The sequence below is a fragment of the Carica papaya genome, chromosome 4, assembly GCF_054855325.1.
Source record: "Carica papaya isolate Zhongbai chromosome 4, ASM5485532v1, whole genome shotgun sequence".
In the NCBI taxonomy this organism is placed as follows: Eukaryota; Viridiplantae; Streptophyta; class Magnoliopsida; order Brassicales; family Caricaceae; genus Carica; species Carica papaya.
In genome coordinates, this window is record NC_142312.1 from 4,827,571 (window position 1) to 4,846,959 (window position 19,389).

At 34.4% G+C, this 19,389-nt stretch overlaps 3 protein-coding genes and 2 non-coding genes across 5 annotated transcripts; 1 reads left to right on the forward strand and 4 right to left on the reverse strand.

Annotated features, from left to right (window-relative positions):
* Window positions 1–47: 47 nt before the first annotated feature.
* On the reverse strand, window positions 48–9,522 carry LOC110822206 (uncharacterized). Its single transcript, XM_088218128.1, has 11 exons — window positions 9,229–9,522; window positions 8,329–9,110; window positions 7,411–7,811; window positions 6,770–7,134; window positions 6,485–6,693; window positions 5,523–6,342; window positions 5,388–5,415; window positions 2,028–3,044; window positions 1,819–1,927; window positions 1,256–1,511; window positions 48–1,173 (listed from the first exon to the last, which is right to left on the reverse strand). The coding sequence occupies exons 2-11, from the start codon at window positions 8,969–8,971 to the stop codon at window positions 135–137; spliced, it is 4,887 nt and encodes a 1,628-aa protein (XP_088074254.1). The 5' UTR covers window positions 8,972–9,110; window positions 9,229–9,522; the 3' UTR covers window positions 48–134.
* Window positions 9,523–9,941: 419 nt separating this feature from the next.
* TRNAW-CCA (transfer RNA tryptophan (anticodon CCA)) lies at window positions 9,942–10,013 on the reverse strand. Its single transcript has one exon. It is a non-coding gene; the product is annotated as a tRNA-Trp (tRNA).
* An 818-nt stretch (window positions 10,014–10,831) lies between these two features.
* On the reverse strand, window positions 10,832–10,903 carry TRNAW-CCA (transfer RNA tryptophan (anticodon CCA)). The gene has a single exon. It is a non-coding gene; the product is annotated as a tRNA-Trp (tRNA).
* A 71-nt stretch (window positions 10,904–10,974) lies between these two features.
* On the reverse strand, window positions 10,975–12,171 carry RTNLB13 (Reticulan like protein B13). Its single transcript, XM_022052694.2, has 4 exons — window positions 12,016–12,171; window positions 11,738–11,924; window positions 11,386–11,597; window positions 10,975–11,277 (listed from the first exon to the last, which is right to left on the reverse strand). Exons 1-4 carry the CDS (start codon window positions 12,053–12,055, stop codon window positions 11,096–11,098), a joined length of 621 nt encoding a protein of 206 aa, XP_021908386.1. The 5' UTR covers window positions 12,056–12,171; the 3' UTR covers window positions 10,975–11,095.
* A 3,045-nt stretch (window positions 12,172–15,216) lies between these two features.
* Window positions 15,217–19,233, forward strand: LOC110822311 (L-ascorbate oxidase homolog). Its single transcript, XM_022052396.2, has 9 exons — window positions 15,217–15,376; window positions 15,512–15,670; window positions 15,785–15,894; window positions 16,259–16,532; window positions 17,013–17,109; window positions 17,213–17,558; window positions 17,815–18,180; window positions 18,265–18,343; window positions 18,670–19,233. Exons 2-9 carry the CDS (start codon window positions 15,521–15,523, stop codon window positions 18,871–18,873), a joined length of 1,626 nt encoding a protein of 541 aa, XP_021908088.1. The 5' UTR covers window positions 15,217–15,376; window positions 15,512–15,520; the 3' UTR covers window positions 18,874–19,233.
* Window positions 19,234–19,389: the final 156 nt, after the last annotated feature.

Sequence of the window (19,389 nt, forward strand, 5' to 3'; positions counted from 1 at the left end):
ATCTGGATTGCAATTCGCTCGAGCTTCATGTAGATGGGCTTAATGAGTGATGAATGGAAATATTTTTTCCTTTCATGATCTAGATTTGTATATCTTCATATGAAAATATTTATAATGATAAAAAAAAAGGATTCTCAAAAATGATGAGAATTAAGCGGAAGCCAGTTCAAATTCGTATCTTCTTGAATCACCGTGATCTTCAAATTCTTGAAATATGCCTCCAGATTTGCCCACTGAAGTGCTGTCTCTTCATCACATAGCACTTCCAGGTGCTCAAGCTTCCCAATTGACAGAGGCAACTCACAATTTGTGCAATTGTTCATGAACAGCCTTCTCAAACTACACATTTCCCCAATCTGTGTTGGCAATTTGCCAATGCTTACACAGTCAGATATGTTTAGATGTCTCAAGTTTCTGAGTCTTCCAATGGTGTCAGGCAACTCTGACAAATCGATACAAGAACTTAGCCTTAATGTTTCCAAGTTCATCAGATTCCCAATTCGACCTGGCAGTGTAGAAATCTTATGGCAATTTGTGATGCTGAGCTTTTTCAGTTGGATGAGGTCACAGAATCCATCTGGGAATTCTTTCATGGCATTGCAATAATCAATGTCAATCTCCACCAAATTTGGAAATGAATCAGAAATCTCACTGAAACCCTCACCAGTATCACACATGACTAGACATATCTTCTGTAGATTCTTGAGACGTAAACTGTTGAAAGAAAATGAAGGGACTGAAATCTTCTCTAATCTGATTCTCTTCAGATTAGATAAGGATCCAACTAGTGGAAAATTACAAATTTGTGTGGGGAAGAAACCGTAATTTGTGACCACCAGAACTTTTAGTTCATCCAATTTTTCAATGAATACAGGTAACTTATAATTCTTTGACTGAAAATTTAGAACCAAAGCTTCAACGTGAGGCAGTTGAATCTTGTGCCATCTCGATGAGAATGCTTCATCCGTGGAGATAGACATGAGGCAGGCACTGGTGGATTGCTTTTGTTCTAACCACCATTCTGGAAATTTGTTTCCATTTATATATGCAATCAATCTTCTCCTCTCTGCTACAGGTTCCAAGCTGCTCTCCAGGATAATCAGCTCTCTCAGAAGATCATGCTGTGTGACAAAATGCTCATTGTAGAATCCATCTTCTTCGATTTCCTCGTTCCTTGTAGACAAACAGAAAAGCATAAATATCATTATGAAAAAAAGAAAACAAAAAACACAGAAGGTCAAGGTCTGGCACATACCCTAGGCTGATAAGATTTAGCAGATTCTGCAGAGAGAGTCTATGCAGGTTGGCCATGGCGTGGATACCATCTTCGTCTAGCTCATATAATTCGGTCCATATGTCAATAAGGGCAGAGGCTGGTATCCTTTGGTCTTCAGGAAATGCTCCTAGATCCAAATAACACTCCTTAAGATTCATATCAATATCCTTCAAGGCTTCAATGCTGCTTTTTAGGCAATTGCGTAGAATGTTGCTGGAATCAAAAACTGATGTACCTGTGATAACACTGATTCTTGAAAGAACTTTGGATATTTTATTCTTAGATGTAGTTACATTTATGGGGTTCAAACATACAATTCGAAGGAACGGAACATAAATCAGATTAAGAGTTCAAAAACAGAACAAAAGACAAGACAAGAATCCTAACAAATATTTTCTGGGTTTTTCTTGGCAGTTTCTGCTAGACTTCATTCCACATTAGGACTCTGGTTTCTGAAGCTGAACATAGAGTCTTGGGTTTCTGATTTAGTTTAATTTTTGTGTAATTGTGGGACAAATCCACATCTATATCCATTACAGTACCTTTGGACAATTTCAAAGCTTGACTCCTCCAGACAGCTCGAGGCTGCCCGCGGAGTGACCCGCCAACAACTTTAAGAGCAAGTGGGAATCCATTACAGGCTTTCACTATCTGCATTTTCAAAATATCACCAAATCAAAACTAGTCTCAAGATGTTAAACAAAAAACTTTGTTAATGTTACAAAACAGTTTGAAGATCAAGAAGAGTTACCTTTTCGACTGTGTCTTTATCTGGGAGATACGAGTTGCCATCGTTCAAGATTGCCGAGTGACTAAACAGATTCATAGCATCGTCATGATTCAATGGCTTCAGATTATATGGTGGACCAAATTTTGGAAAATCAGATCTTGATGTCACCAGAATTTTGGAATTATGGGGCAACTGACATACAAACTCATCGAGAAGAGACTGTGATCTATCCCAAACATCATCCAGAACCAGCAATATAGGACACTCTCCTATTTTCTGCAGCAATAATCCCAACTGGTTGATCGCGTCATTCTCATCAACAAGTTCAGGTACTTCCCAATTTTTATGTTGGAATAATCTTTGCACAATCACCTCTATATTGGGTAATTCTGAAAAAGTTAGAAAAAATATGTTCTGATTCCCAAATTTTTCTTTAACCTCTTCATCTTGACAAAGCTTCTTAACCAATGTCGTCTTCCCACAACCTGCTGGAGCAGACACTACAATCACTGATTTTTCACTCCCAAAAATCTCCATCTTCAATTCCTCCAAGGGTAAATCTAATCCAACTGTTAGTGGCGGAGGTAGAGGAGCAGAGCAGAGGAACCCACCTCCATTTTTTTGCTTATTGAAATCTTTCAAAACCAGTAGAGTCTCCTTCTGATCCCTGGCTTGCTGAAGTTGCAGATTTACCTGTAAGAGCTTAGTTATATTCTCATCTAGCTTTTCAAGCTTCTTTGCGTAATGGGCCTTCCTGAAGAAATCAAAGCTGCGAACTTTTGAGCACTTTCGAATAAGTTCTTCAGCTTCTTTGATCTTGTCTGTTAAAGCTTTCAGTTCTTCCTCCCGTTCCAACTTTTGGTTGATTGATTCTATTCTCTTGATCAATGGGTCTACTGCCCTGGTCGTGGACTCAAAGCGCTTGAAAGTGGATTTGAACTTGGAAGCAGAGTTTGCTTCCTCAAGTATTGCTGTTAGTGCCTCGCCGAACACTGCACCAACTGCTGCTCCTCCAAAGAGGTCCGCCATGAACGACACCTTCAATCTTTACCACCAAACCAGGAAATAGAACCCAAGTTTTTTCTTTTGTGCTTCAATCTGAATTCTGAGATAATGTTAACCAGACCAATAGATCAATATAACTATAAAAATTTCCTAGACAGTAAGTTTGGAAATTTTCTAACGTGAAAAACAAGGTGGTGGGGAGTTGTAAGAAATTTGTGGAAGGTGGTCTTAATGCTTGTTTGTAAAGTTTTAAACTTTTAATCTAATGATGATTTTGCACACTTTCATCACCAATGAAAAAGAATGGAAGAGAATGAAGATGAATATTGAAACAGAAGCCCTCTTGCTTGCTGAGCTGCATAACGTCTCTACTTTTGCTAATTTCCAGCATCGCAGTAAGAATTCATAGCCGATTATTATTATTTTTTTACTTGTAAAATTTTTTATTTTAATTTTATTTACTCCAACAATGATTATATAGTAAATTGCAAAATTTGGATATGTTTGGAACAAGATTTAATTTCTATTTTTCAGAATACTTTATAAAAATTACATTTAATTAATTAAAATAGCTACTTATTATGAAAAGCTAAATGTATAAAGTTTATAATTAATGATAATCAACAAAATGTTTAAATGTGTTGTAAAAACGCAAATTACTCATATAATCCCTTGATTAAATGAGCTTAAGTCAAATACGCAAGTTCATAAATTTGAAATTCAATTAATTCTAAGTTTATCAAATATTTGGATCTATTAATTCATTATATATTAAGATTCAAACAATATGATCCTACTATTAATTATAAAAATTAACAGTGATTTTAATATTTATCGAACAACTTTTTGTAATAATATTTTTTTAAAAAAATAAAAAAATAAAAAGAACAACTCTTCATATCCACTTATATGCATATAGAATCAGAAAAAAGTATTTTGTCAAAATATAAAAATTTATAATGTTTAATGCACCTATTAAATTGTTCTTTTATGAGGGTGTCTGATTTTGTTTTAGAATTTAGTGGATTTGTTCTAAGTTTTAATGAAATTCTATCAATTTGTTGAGTGTTTGAACTTTTAATATTCATTTTGCATTTGATCTACTAAAAGTTTTAATCATGAATATGTACATTTGATGTGTTGAATAACTTAGGTTTTGAATTCTCCTGCTTAACTGCTAGGAGATTTTGACCACGAATTTGAATACTTAATTGTTTTGAAACGATTCAAGAAATTGTGTCTTCTTGATTAAGAAATTGACAATTTTAATCACTTGATTGCTTAATATCCTGTTTGAATATATTTTAATGATAAATAATTCACGTATGACAATGACAGTAAGTAAACGATAATGACACATGATGAAAATGACAAAATTTTTTTATGTTTAAATAATTATATATTAATATATGTTAATGATAACTATTTGTTTGGATGATAGGATGATATAATTGTATTTTCAGTCAAATTACTAATTTATTTCTATCTATTATAAGTAACAGGAAATGATATATAAAAAGCATATAATGAAAAAAAAAATTATATAAGAATATAATTAAATTTGTATTTAAATAAATAATTATTATACATAATTAAATTAAAATTTTATATTTAATAAAATAAATAATTATTATTTATATTATTACATTAATTTAATTTTAATAAAAATAAAATTATTTATATATTAAAAATAAATAGATTAATTATATATTATTATATTAAATTTAATTATTCTAATAAATAAAAAATTAAAATATATTTGAAATAATCATGAATTAATTTGAAGAAATGAGAAGAAAAAAGAAGTTTTTATTTGAGGGTGTAACTGAAATTATGTATATTTTATGAGGGTATAATAAGAAAAAAAATTACATGCCGATCACGTACCGTCGATTTAATAGTTTTAAAACTCATTCTAAATTTACCGGTCGGATACTATTTATTACTATCTCATCTGGTTGAAAGTTGAAATAAACATAATTTTTTTATGCTTTTGAAATACCATACGTTAATTAATTATTATTTACTATGATTCAAATATGTCATAAAAATTTGATTCATGAACTCGCTTTTTTTAATCATAAGTTCATTTTTTCTGTTTAATTCAAACCTGCATCATGATATTTTGTTTGAATGCTCAAACGAAGATATGAGACAGATGATCCTTCTCGCTCTCTTTTTGCCATCGCCGTAAGAATGGCAAAGTTTCATAATAACATTCATTAATTATAAATTTTTTTTTTTTAGACTGAACTTTTTAGTAAATAATAACACAATTTTTTATTTAATTCAAACATTTCTTTTGACTGATTCAATGAAAGATTGTAAAGAAAATGTGATGTCTACAAGTTTGTTTGCCATATCTACATGACTTACTGGCCTAAAGATTACAGTGACGTAATAACTAAAAGGGTTACTTCCCTCCAAATAAAAGAAATAAACATGGTGCTGTAATATGTGGATGCGGATTAGGAATAGTAATTTAGGATTCTGAAAAATCATCACTCAAGCTAAAGCCAGTTTAAATTAATGTCTTCTTCAATTACCCTTATCTGCAGATTTTTAAAATAAGCCTCCGAACTTTTCCACACAAGGGCTGTCTCTTCGTCACATACAACTTCTAGATGCTGAAGCTTCATTATTGACAAAGGTAACTTACATTTTGTGCAGTCCTTCATGAAGAGCCTTCTCAAACTGTGCAATTCACCAATCTGTGTTGGCAATTCATTGATGCTTACACAGTCAGATATGTTAAGATGTCGTAACTTAACAAGTCTTCCGATGGTGCTGGGCAGTTCTAACAAATCAATGCAGTAACTCAACCTTAACGTTTCCAAATTCACCAGATTGCCAATACGAACTGGGAGGGTAGAAAGCTTGTGGCAATTGGTGATACTAAGTTTTCTCAGTTGGATGATGTCACAGAATCCATCAGGGAATTCCTTCATATCATTGCAGGATTCGATGTCAATCTCCACCAAATTTGGAAATGCATCAGAAATATTGATGGGGCAGTTCTGAAAAGCCTCGTTGATATCACACATAACAAAAGATATCTTCTGTAGATTCTTCAGTTGTTGATCGTTCATGCTTAGTGAAGGGATTGAAATCTTCTCTAATCGGATTCTCTTCAGATTAGATAAGGAGCTAACATGTGAAAAATTGCTCACTTCTGAAGGGAAAAAACCGTAACTAGTGACCACCAAAACCTTTAATTTATCCATCTTCTCCATGAATTCAGGTAATTTATAATTCTTTGACTGAAAATTTAGAATCAGAGCTTCAGCTTCGGGTAGTTGAATATTGTGCCATCTAGATAAGAACACCTCATCTGCAATCACCAATCTATATAATGTTACTGGGTGGGCTAGGAAGGAAGCACTTAACGTTATTCCTATATCCACTACGTGCATTTGACCCTGAACTTAAGTTTGTAAGGGAGTGAAATAAGTAAGGACATTGATTTTAATAACCTGTAAAGACAGAAAAGAGCCGGGCACTTATGGGCTGCTTCTGTCCTAACCACCACTGCGGAAATTTATTTTGTCTTATGTCTGCAAACAGTCTTCTCCTTCCTACTACTGATTCCGAGCTGCTCTGAAGGATAGTCAGCTCTCTCAAAAGATCATGCTGTGTGACAAAATACCCATTATAGAAGCCATCTTCTTCGGTTTCTTCTTTCCTGAAAATGGACAAAAGTGCATAAACATCATTATAAAAGTTTAATGGAAGCGAAGTGAGATATGAAGGTGTCGTACCCAAGGTTGATAAGATTAAGCAGATTTTGGGAGAAAAGTCTATGGAGGCTGGCCATAGCGTGGATGCCATCTTCATCTAGCTCGTACAATTCCACCCACATATCAATAAGGGCAGAGGCTGGTATCCTTTGGTCTTCAGGGAATGATCCAAGGTCCAAGTAACACTCTTTAAGCTTTGTATTTACAACATCCAAGATGTCTATGCTGCTTTGCAGACAATTACGCAGCCTTATGTTGGAATCCAAAATTGATTCATCTTTACACCATTTTAACAATTGACTTTTCCAGATAGCTAGAGGCTGTCCACAGAGTGATCTACCTACCACTTGGAGAGCAAGAGGGAATCCATTACAGGCTTTCAGTATCTGCATTTCAATACTACCAAATCAAAATTATGTCCAGTAGTCTAAAGAAGGAACATTATTATGTTAGACCATTTTTAATATTTCATTTCAGTTTTTGTGACAAAGGATGAAGCAGAAGTAAATTAATATTGACATACATTAACACAAATAGGCAGGCATGTACATAAACAGTGTGCGGTCATTTTTGCATAGATGAATGCTTCACAGAAAGGTGAATATTATAAGAAGAGTTTACGTAGATGCTTATTTGTTGCAGGTTGAAAATTGAGAACCGACCTTTTCAACAATATCTTTGGGAACGTAAAAGTTTGCATTTTGTGGAAATGCTGAGTGATGGAAAAGATTCTTAGCATCTTCATAATTTAATGGCTTCAAATGATATGCTGGACCAAACTTAGGAAAATCAAATCTTGATGTCACCAGAACTCTGCAATTATGTGGCACCTGGAACACAAACTCGTCAAGAAGAGATTCTGAGCTACACCAAACATCATCAAGGACCAACAATATAGGATATTGTCCGATTCTCCATAGTAGTTGTCCCAACTGGTTGATTGCATCCTTTTCATTCTTAAGTTCAGGTACTGCCCAACCGTTATCGTTGAATAACTTTTGTAGAATGACCGCTATGTCGGGTGTTTTTGAAAAAGTGACAAACAATATATCCCTAAATTTTACTGAAAAAAAAAAAAAAACATATAAGAGAGTTGGCTACGAAAGTTCTTGAAGAAAAACTATCTACTGTGTGCCTAAAGAAAGGAGGCTAACGCTCTAGTGAATAAATTTGCGAAAACTGATTTAACCAATCTTTTGAGACAGAAGTCTAAACAGATGTACAGCCTAAAATAATAATTGTCAGGACCTGCATCATGACAGAAAGGTCGATGTACTTGAATCATTTTGTTACCTTCTAAATCTTTAAACAGAAGAAAATTAGTTATCAATTATTCATCAAATGTAAAGTTTTAATCCACATGCATTTATACTCTTCAAGAGTCGAGTTTTCCAGAGAGTCTACTCCTATTGCTCTACATGGTTGGTATCACCTAGGAGGGTCACATACCCACCATGAAGAGTTTTCATATATGAAAAAATCTTCAACTTACTAGCCACAGGGAAGAATTTAGAGTCTGAAAATGATAGGCATATCATGTCACATATCCTTTATAGAGGCAAAAAGAATTGTGTATATACCTTTAATTTCATCATCTTGGCAAAGCTTTTTAACCAATGTTGTCTTCCCACAACCTCCTGGAGCAGACACAACGATCACTGATTTCCCACCCTCAAACAGCTCCATCTTCAATTCCTTCAATGGCACATCCAATCCAATAGTAAAATCGGAAGGTGCGGGAGCAGGGCATAACCCTGTGAACTCCATCTCACAGAAACCACCACCATTGTTGTCCTTCAAATTTAATCTCCTAATCTCCATACGCATATCTTTGACCTCCAAAAGAATCTCCTTCTGATCTCTGGCTTGCTGCAGCTGCAGATCGAGGTGGAAGAACTTACTGATCATCCGATCTAACTTGTCAAGCTTCCTCGAATAACGAACCTTCTTGTAAAAATCATAACGGCGAACTTCTGAACATTTACTAATCAGTTTTTCTCCTTCCCTCATACTGTCAATCAAAATTTTGAGATCTTCTGGGCGATCCAACTGTTGGTTCATTGATGCTATCTTGTCTACGATTGGGTTTATTCCCGTAAGCGTGGATTTCAGGCGCTTGAAACTGGATTTGAAATGCGAAGCGTGATTTGCCTCGCTAATTATTGCCTTCAGTAATTCACCAAATACTGCACCAACAGCAGCTCCCCCGACGAGGTCCGCCATGAACTCCCTTCACCCAAAAGACGAGATTGAGTCTGCAGGTCGGCCAAGGCAAGCCCTTAGTCCGCCCTTACTGAGTTCACCTCGAGTTCCTTGTAAAACTGCCAATAATTATATCTAACAATTCTTCTCAAGACAAACTCTGGTCAATTACAGTGAAAATTCATGAAATCAAACCTCTAATTACAAAATAAACTAACAGTTGAGAGTATGCTTTCTTATTAAAATCTAATAATCAACAAACAAACATAATTACGTACCGTCATTTGACATTAACTTGATTCTACTTGAGTAGACCGATGATTCAAACGATAAGAAATTTGTTTGAATCCACAATAATATCACCGAAGAAATTAATTATTTTTCAAAACGAAAACAGAAAACTGAGCTCCATGAAGTTTCCTTTTTCCCGGTTGGCTAATTGGCGAGTTGGACTTCGACGACGACTTCCAACAAATTAACGCCCGTCAATGAAAACAGATATGCTTCTACTTGTGTAACAAAAAACAGAATGTTATTCCTGACGTTTATCTAACGTGTCGTTACTGTTCCTGGCTTTTCTAGAATTATTATAAATGATTAGACTACGTCGTGCGCTTAAATTTCCAAAATTGAATTGCAAAAAAAAAAAAAAAAGTGTCTTCTTAATCAGTTTCGTCTCTGTACAAATTAATGCTGAAGGACCCAAGAAATTAAATCTTAAAAAATAGAACTCTTAAAATTTGTTTTCAATAATTTCACTTCATTAATTTTAAAAATAAATTTATTATTCCCAAATCCAATTTTTATATATTTATATAAATTAGAGAGATTTAGGAAAATGGTTTTTTGTTTCTACTGTGTGTGGAAGGGGTTGGTGGGTACGGTCCGTCGAAAAATGGAAAATACCAAATCGACTTTTCGATTCGTTCTGACTGGCTAATAATGGAGCGTGTATGAGGAAAGTAAAAAAATAAAAAATAAAAAAGGAATTTGAACCCGACGTGAATCGAACACGCAACCTTCTGATCTGGAGTCAGACGCGCTACCATTGCGCCACGGATCCTCGCTTGCTTATGATGTAATGTTATTTTAATTAATTATTTAGGAGAATTAAGAATGTAGATATAAAGGTTTTAGAAACTTGGGGATGGTACATATTCGTTGTCCATAAAATTATTTCATACTATTACACAAAATGAAATATTAACAAAGAAAAAAATATATATTTACATTAATTTTTTGTTAGAATTGTTCTTTTAATTTTACCATTTTTAGATTTTGAAAAAATTAAATACAACATCTCATATATGCATAATAAACTCCATTAACCATGTGTTTATAGTGAAAGTAAAATATTAAAATATAAGAAAAATTTTCCTCAAAATTTGAAGTCCCATGTTAGTTTTACCCAAAAGAAAGAAAAATATGGAAGGTCACTTTAGCATCCTTCCCTAAAAACCATGGTTTTTAAATAGATATGATGCGATTAAATCATAAAAAATAACACCCATTTTGTTCGAAGTAAAAAATTTACAAACCATGAAATATATGTTCAATTAAACTATACGTGTATAATTTGTCTTTAAAAACTTATAGTTTTAATATAAACATTTTAATTTATACCCGTTAAAATCATTCTTTTTTATATTATGTACTTAATTTTTTATTATCCAATTTAAAACAAAATAATTTTTTATATCCTTTTGCTAATTACTATATAATTAATTAAATATTTAAATATTCTAGTGAAATGATTATTTTTATATATACGCGAGATAAAAATATATTTTAATAGCAATTGATGAACAATAAAATTGTACTTCCCTTTTATGCGAAAGCAAAAGCGGCATTTAAAAAATGGCACCAAAAAACAGAGGGATTTGAACCCGACGTGAATCGAACACGCAACCTTCTGATCTGGAGTCAGACGCGCTACCATTGCGCCACGGATCCACTTGCTCCTTTAGGTGAGAGCAATCGTATCTATTAAATCGTAATATATTGACAACAAGAACATTCGTTGCTAAGGAGTCAAATATGTATTTTCTGTAGTTAATTATGAAAGGAAATCGAGCAAAGTTCCATCAAAACCCCCAAAAAAAAAAAAAAAAGAAAAAGAAAGAAAGAAAAGGAAACTGAAGCAAACTACTCCTTCTTCTTCTCCTTCTTATGCTCTCTGACAAGCTTCCTTTTCATGTTCATAATTACCTTCTCATCAACCATATGATAAACTCTTTTTGATTTCGCCTTCATCCATTCCCACCCCTTGTTTATTCTCTCCTCATTCTTCACATAAATTGCCGGCACCGTCATGCCCACAACGACACCTTCAACAGTACGAAGAAGCTTTCTTATATACCCATTGTTGTGTCTGTTAATTACATATATATGTATATATACGGGTTGATTATATAGAGTTATTAAGAGAACTTTACCTAGGTAAAAAAGTGTTAAGATATCAAAGAAGCTTCCCACGTAGGCTACAAACCACAAGGCAACAATCGTCCTCACGAACAAAAACCATTCTCGTTCAGCACTCACCCAAAACATCCATCTTATTGTATCTTCAATAAGCTCTCGGCAATAATTTGCAAACTCAATGTCAAATTGCTCGCTAAGCTCCAATCTAGACAGCTTCTGTTCTTCTCTGCGCAACCAGAACGTAAGACTTTTCAATTCTCATTTTCCACATATATATAAAATATCATAAATGTGTGATGCCCGGACAAGGAAATTAATATAATAGTGAAGAAGTTGGTGTATAATATATATATATGTATATATTACTTTCCAAGAAGTCTCCTTATGTTCCCCCAAAGGAACAGTAAAATAACAATGGACATGTATAGCCATGAAACGACAGTAAGGAAGTTGAATTGATAAACATCCAGCAAAATCCATGTGGCGGTTGACACGACGAGAACCGTGAACGCCACCTTCTTTCTCCTCCATATGATTGCGTCTCTCACAATATCTGCACATGATACTTGTGTGATTAGTCAACTTGGAAATTCAACTACATACATATATATGTAGATGCAATTAAGAAAAACGTTGAAGGAGACCTGATTTGGGAGGTCGGCGATGCGAAGTACTATCAGACATGTTGAGGATGAGTGAAAATTGAGAAAGTAGGATGTGGAGAGGCTGAAGTTTTTTGTGGTTGAAGATCGAGGTGGATGTAGGGAGTGGAATTGTTGTTATATTTCCACGTGTGGAGGTAAAAAGCAACGTGGAAGCCATGCAGTCCAGGTTGCAGACACGAACATCTCTTGCATGGGTTTACTCTCTCTCTCTCTCTCTCTCTCTCTCTCTCTCTCTCTCTCTGTTTTTTTCCCGTAAATCAACCAAATAGTTTACGTGTGGGCTTGGGTATACATTTAGAAAACTACCCGTTTCAAAGAACGAGGCCTGATTATTTAAGAATAAAAAGGACAATAATTAAGGACTAATTAATCAGAATTGAATGATTAAATTAGTTTTAAAAAAGATTATGTGATTAAATTGGCCGAATCATGAAGTTGATACCTTTGTGATGGCACGCGTAAATCATCTAAATGATTTCACTGATGTAATCATAAATTTTGGGGTAATAATTTGCACACATCATATCGGTTCACTTAAAAACGAGCTTTTTCTCATTTTGTGTCCTAGAGACACATCTGAGAAACAGCTCCAATCCCCTGAGAACAAGCTCTTTCTCGTTTTCTTATGGCTTCAATTACTGGAGACATGTTGCGAGCTCCATTTACGACGGAGATGCTTTCTCTCTATAAACACGATGGTAGATGAATAGGGAAAGATGATGGTGGAAATATATGTTTTAACCCACAGTAATATGTTGAAGCCTTAAAAGTGAATCACGACTAAACATCATTATGAAAACAAGAATTCTGTTCTCAACTGTATTGCATTTGGGAGTAGCTCATACGGAAGTTGACCGCAGTGAGCAACTAATATAATAGATGTATATAATACAGTTTCCTTTTTGGGTAGAGAGTGAAAAGACCATAAAAGAGGAGAAAGAGTATCACCGGCAAGGACAGGGAGAACATCATCATCAGAACCGATTAATTACATTTCCTTATCATGGCCACCAACTCAGCATACAGAACATCTGGATGGTTAATAGTTGAATTTGAGTCCGGGACTGTGTACCATAATCTTAGGACAAAGGATAAAGAAAGTAAAAATTTAGTACCAGAAAAAGAGAATGGCAAGTCAAATTGAGTAGGAATGGTGCACCGATCTGCCGTATTGGCAGCCATGGCTCTTACGTAGAGCCAACTTCTGGCTGCCCATCATTTGCAGGCCCTACTGGGCCACTACCACGTTCTCACCACACTTCTCTCTCTCATCTATAATTATAGCATTAACTCCATTCTTAAGCTTTGTTCATCTTAAGATGCTGCATATATACCACTACTGCATATAAACAAATATAATTTGTTTATACATATATATATATATATATAGAGAGAGAGAGAGAGAGAGAGAGAGAGAGAGAGAGAGAGAGAGAGAGAGAAATCTCACTACCATATTCATAATCGTGAAGCCAATAGTGGGTCAGTTACTAGCCCTTAAAAACTGATATATTTTTTGAAAACTAATTACTTACATATATATATATATATTCAATTTGGCAATAAAAAGTGAACCCACAACCAACTACTGAGGGGTCTCCCTCGTGGAAGACAGATTGTACATGTAGAAGGGAAGATTCGTTGACTTTGTTTAAATTTATCCACTTCATTGTCCAATAAATATATAAGCTAATATAAATTCTCTCGGTTAATATAAAATTATTATTGTCTAAAATCATATTATATTATATTACACAATTAGGATACGTAGATAGATCAGTTGATAAATTATAATATCATATAAAAAATTTTATTCTAAATTATGTAATGTTAGAATGTAAATTAGTTCAAATTTTCATTTTTTATCATATTTAATTATGAATTATCGATTGTTTGTTAAATTTTATAAATTACATGAAAATATAAATATTCTAAATTCGAGAATTCAAGATTTTTATAAAATATTTTTAATGAAAAAATGTGAGTGAAGAGTCTCACTAAATTGAATTGGTGCATGAATTTTAATGAATAGTGAAAATTCTTAATCTCTCCTAATATTTATCACACTTTAAAAATTCATGATTTAAATTGATATGATAAAAATTGAGATTTCTTATTAAATTGAGATTTCTTATTAAATTGTATTAATTTATCTTAAAAATTTTCATTTCAATTAGAATTTAATTATTCATCACGTACAAAAATTTTTACTAAATATCACAGTTAAATGGTTAAAAGGTTAAATTCATAATTGGTGAATTCATAAGTTCAATTTTTACTAAATGCATATCAATGAGATCATCTAATAAGTCCATTAGAATTGATTTTGTATCAATATAATCTTATTATCTATATGTAATGAATTCGTGCGATATATTCATTTCATAATACTAAAAGTTTATAAGCAAAAAAATAAATTCGTAGATTGAAATCAAATATATAGTATTTACAGACAAAAATTTTAGAGAAAAAAAATCAATATAATTCTAATTAAACACATTACATGTTTGTTTGGACTCAAACAAGTTGTAGCTGGATTCCAATGTAGAAAAACGAATTAAACAGATTGAGATTGGATAGATATTCCTTCTCCAAGATAAGACGATCATTTATTTGATTTCTGTTTCTCATTTTTTTTTCGATTAACGAGCTTTTTTTTTGTTTTTTGGTAAATTATAGCTGTTACCCATTTCTTAAGATTTCAGCGTCGTCATCATCATTCTTTTTGGAAGAAATGAAAGGTGAAATTAATTAGTTTGGATAGGAGATGTTCATGGGATGGTACTTTGTTCATATTGAATGTATATTCAAGCAATATTTGTCTCCTGCCTTCTGCTTGCCGGCTTTATTAAACATACCCATCTGCCATTTCCATCACTTGTTTTTTATAATTAGATCTTGTCGAATACTCAGAAAGTTAAGATCAACAACAGGCAACCCAGATTCGTTGGTTAGTCAAAGAAAAAAAAAGGAAGGATTTTTATTAAAAGGAAAAAGAATAATTGGCGCCGAAATTAGAGGATTTTTTTCTCACCTTTATTTAGTTTTTTGTTTAATGAAAGAGTGAGTAGGAACAGTTTATTAATTTTAAATGGGTAAAATGAAGTGTTAAAGCTTAAAACAATGCTTAAGTTTGAAGCAATTATCATAACGCGGAAACGCGTGAAGTGGGATCAATAAGAAGGGAAAAGTAAAAAAAAAAAAAATCCAATTTTGATTCCATCCAACCAAACACTCCCCACTGACACTGTTGTTGCTTTCTCCCGCTTTTCTGTTGTTATAAAACCTGGTTTTGGTACTGTCTTGAACTGTAACCGGGAGTGGCAGAATCCTTGATCTACAGGTAAATCTATTTATGCTTATGTTTTTATCAAGAAAATTAAAGAGCGTGTGATCTTGATATCCCTCACCATTTTCCTTTTCTCTTACGAGAATATTGATCTAGTGGGTTCATGGGTTATTGTCATGTTTTTAACAGGGAGCAGTAATGGGAAGGGAAGTCATGCTCCTCCCGCTCATTTTTGGAGTTCTGGCTATTTTCGATGGCGTATCGCTGGTTAAAGCAGATGACCCATATAGGTACTACACATGGACTGTCACCTACGGCAATGTTTTTCCTCTTGGTGTTCCTCAGCAGGTAATGTAATACAATTTTGTTCTTTGGGGAGCAGAATCTGATGTTCTAATGAATGCCACGTGTTTGATGTATTGCTGAATCTAAAGTTAAGGTTTTGGTATTTGGTTTTTGAAGGTTATTCTTATCAATGGTCAGTTTCCTGGACCAAGACTTGATGTGGTCACCAATGACAACATTGTCCTCAACCTCATTAACAAGCTGGACCAGCCTTTTCTCTTGACATGGTGAGTTTTAGCTTTCTCTGTTACTAAAATCTTTGGATCTGCTCAAACTTGACTGGTTGATTTTGTTGTCACTCATATTTTCTTTGCCCACAAGATACAAAGTTCCTAAGGGGAGGAAAAACCTTATGGCTAGATTGCCAAGACGCCCATCTACTGAATACAAATCTATTTCTTATGTCCTCTTGAATCTTTATACTTTTGAAACTTCTGGAGTGGGTGTTATTTTTCTCAGTTCTTTTGGGGCCTTTGGCGCCTTTCTCCAAATCTGTGTGTCACTCTTTGTAGCTCATTTTATTATTTCCTAGTGACATGTAATTGGACTCTTTTGACATGGTTTATTAAGAGTTTATTCTGTTACTTTTAGGAATGGAATTAAACAAAGGAAGAATTCATGGCAAGATGGAGTAGTGGGCACCAATTGTCCCATTCCTCCAAACGCAAACTTCACCTACAAGTTTCAGACCAAGGATCAGATTGGTTCCTACACTTATTTTCCATCAACTTCAATGCATAGAGCTGCTGGAGGATATGGAGCTATCAATGTCTATGAGAGACCTAAAATACCAATCCCGTTCCCCAACCCTGAAGGAGATTTCACTTTGCTTATTGGAGATTGGTACAAGAGTACCAGCCATAAGGTAAGATTTCCTCTATATTTCTTCGAGGCTTCAGTAAATGATCAATTGAGCAAAATTTTTGTGCTCTTTTATACTCTTAGAATGGTTTATTTGTGTATTGTTGTTCTGATGCTTCTGAACTCCTCAGAATTTGGAGCTAGAGGTTGTGCTTCCAATTGTGAAGTAGGCTAGCATGGAATTGAAACAGAAATGCTAAATATGACCTTGTTTCTTGTAATTTGATTCCAATTTGCTATCAAAGATACAATCTTTGTCTGTGTTTTTATGAAAACTTGGGAACTTGGAAAGATGGTTGAAGTGGCTGTCTTAGGTCTCCTAGTGAATTTGAAATATCACCCATGATACTAGAACGATGATTCTTGGCTGCATGTTACATGTATGATGTTGCTCCTATGGATTTTTTGATATTCTTGCTGCACTCACTAAGGTATTCGGACATGTTTTAATCAGTATTTACATAATTCATCCCAATGTTTTCAGACATTACAGCAATATTTGGACTCGGGGAAGCCTCTCCCATTTCCTGATGGGGTCCTCATAAATGGTCAGGCCCATACTACATTTAATGGTGATCAAGGTAATATGTCGTTATATTTATAATCCTTGAATGATCTTAGAATTCTGAACTGTTTTTGGTCGTCCTGCAATGTCTTACAACTGCTTTTCTTTAATACTTCCAGGTAAGACCTACATGTTCAGAATCTCAAATGTGGGTTTATCAACCTCTTTAAACTTCAGGATTCAGGGCCATACTCTGAAACTAGTTGAGGTTGAGGGATCTCATACAGTCCAGAATATATATGATTCACTTGATGTACATGTTGGTCAATCTGTGGCCGTCTTGATAACCTTGAATCAGCCTCCAAAAGACTATTATATTGTTGCATCAACCAGATTTATGCGGCGTGTTCTTACTGCAACAGCTGTATTACACTACACAAACTCTCATAGCCCAGCTTCTGGGGCCCTGCCACCTGCTCCAGCAGGCCAGTTCCACTGGTCTATGATGCAAGCCAGAACTTACAGGTACTAAAATTTTAGAAGATTTGACCTTCCTAACATGTGTGAAAATTTTGTAATTTAAATAAACAAGGTATAAACACGTTCTTCTGAGGCTTAAAAGTTAATTATCTGATTTCAAGGTGTTAGGTTCTCTAATATCTGCCCTTTTCTGAGTATTGATTGATGCAGTTCTCTCTCGAGATGAATATCTGTCTAACCATAAAGAGAACTGGATTAGAATTAAGTAATCCGACTGATCCTTTTAACTTCTGTCTTAAAGGTGGAATTTGACAGCTAGTGCAGCCAGACCAAATCCTCAGGGCTCCTTCCATTATGGAAAGATAATACCAACAAAGACAATTGTATTGGAAAATTCAGCACCTTTGATAAATGGAAAGCAGCGTTATGCAGTTAATAGCGTCTCCTACATTAATTCTGATACCCCAGTAAAGCTTGCTGATTACTTTAACATCCCTGGAGTTTTCAGTGTGAATTCCATCCAAGCCCTTCCTTCTAATGGCCCTGCAACTGTAGCTACCTCAGTTATGCAAGCTTCTCTCCATGATTTTGTTGAAATTATTTTTCAGAACAATGAAAAGACCATGCAATCTTGGCACCTGGATGGTTATGATTTTTGGGTGGTTGGGTAAGTTTCTTCTTTTACTCTAGTTGTCCGTGCTTCTGGACATTGACATTTCTGTCTAATTCTTCCTGTTTGGGACATGCACAGTTACGGATCAGGACAGTGGACACCAGCCAAGAGAAGAATGTACAATCTGGTGGATGCGCTAACAAGGCATACTGCTCAGGTAATGTATCAAAGTTGTAAGTTTCATTCGTTCCAGCTCAAAGTGGACATGGCCATATTGTTAATCTTTTTAATGTAAAATTATAGGATCCTTCATCCGTCCTCTAAGGAGCCAAGCTTTTGCTTTAACATGTTTTCATAGAAAACCTACAGTTCTAGTAACTTGGATCAATTGATTTCCATTTCTCCCGACTCTCAATTCCAAATACTATCATAAAAAATCCTCATAACTATTGGATTTGTTATAGGAAATGTCTCTGTTTCCAGTTCTTCAAGATTCTTGCTTGCTTCTTGTTCACTTCACTGATTCATGTTACTTGTTTGCAGGTCTATCCACAATCTTGGACCAGTATATTGGTTTCCTTGGACAACCAAGGTATGTGGAACATGAGATCTGCAGTATGGGACAAGCAGTATCTTGGACAACAGTTTTATCTCCGGGTATGGAATCCGGTCCGGAGTCTGGCCAACGAATATGACATTCCTCCTAATGTTCTGCTCTGTGGACGAGCTCTTGGTCGGCATTCTTAGTTTGGTAACAATATTTATGCGGACTATATATAGAGTTCAAGTCATGAGAGTTTGACTGAGAGAAAAAAGATCACAGGGAAGATTAGAAAAAGAAGGGATGAAATAGAAACAGAAGAGAGAAAAAAAAAAGTAAGAATTGTCAACATTTGGCTTTAAAAAACTGGCTTCTGCTGGGATTCTGCTCAATGATTATGCATGAATTCTTATATCTCTCTCTGTCTTTTTCTTTTTTTTTTTTGGGTGTGGTTTTATCATTTCATATTATCGTGTTTACTCAAAGAGTCTGTGTAAATAGTCATTATTTCGATCAGTAATGTCATAGTTCAAACTTATTGCTAGTAAAAGTCAGATTGCAGAACAGATTGAGGTTTTGATTATGAGCTTTGATCAAATTATTCTGATGAGAGGGATGATCAACTATTGAAATCAACATTGGTAATGAGATGAAAATTGTTTCAAAATACCAGCACAGTATCCTGAGATTACTAAAAGCAGTAATGTTGGCTCTGTGATTCT

Bases quoted from the DNA above. Each gene is read 5' to 3' on its own strand.
- LOC110822206 (XM_088218128.1), bottom strand. From the start codon at position 8,971: ATGGCGGACCTCGTCGGGGGAGCTGCTGTTGGTGCAGTATTTGGTGAA. The intron at 1,928-2,027 runs GTAACTCTTCTT...TTGAAAATGCAG, and splicing joins ATAAAGACACAGTCGAAAAG to ATAGTGAAAGCCTGTAATGG. The intron at 1,512-1,818 runs GTACTGTAATGG...GTGTTATCACAG, and splicing joins AGCTTTGAAATTGTCCAAAG to GTACATCAGTTTTTGATTCC.
- RTNLB13 (XM_022052694.2), bottom strand. From the start codon at position 12,055: ATGTCTGATAGTACTTCGCATCGCCGACCTCCCAAATCAG. The intron at 11,925-12,015 runs GTCTCCTTCAAC...TATCATGTGCAG, and splicing joins TCGCCGACCTCCCAAATCAG to ATATTGTGAGAGACGCAATC. The intron at 11,278-11,385 runs GTAAAGTTCTCT...GTACTGTTGAAG, and splicing joins CTTAACACTTTTTTACCTAG to GTGTCGTTGTGGGCATGACG.
- LOC110822311 (XM_022052396.2), top strand. From the start codon at position 15,521: ATGGGAAGGGAAGTCATGCTCCTCCCGCTCATTTTTGGAGTTCTGGCT. The intron at 15,895-16,258 runs GTGAGTTTTAGC...TGTTACTTTTAG, and splicing joins CAGCCTTTTCTCTTGACATG to GAATGGAATTAAACAAAGGA. The intron at 18,344-18,669 runs GTAATGTATCAA...ACTTGTTTGCAG, and splicing joins TAACAAGGCATACTGCTCAG to GTCTATCCACAATCTTGGAC.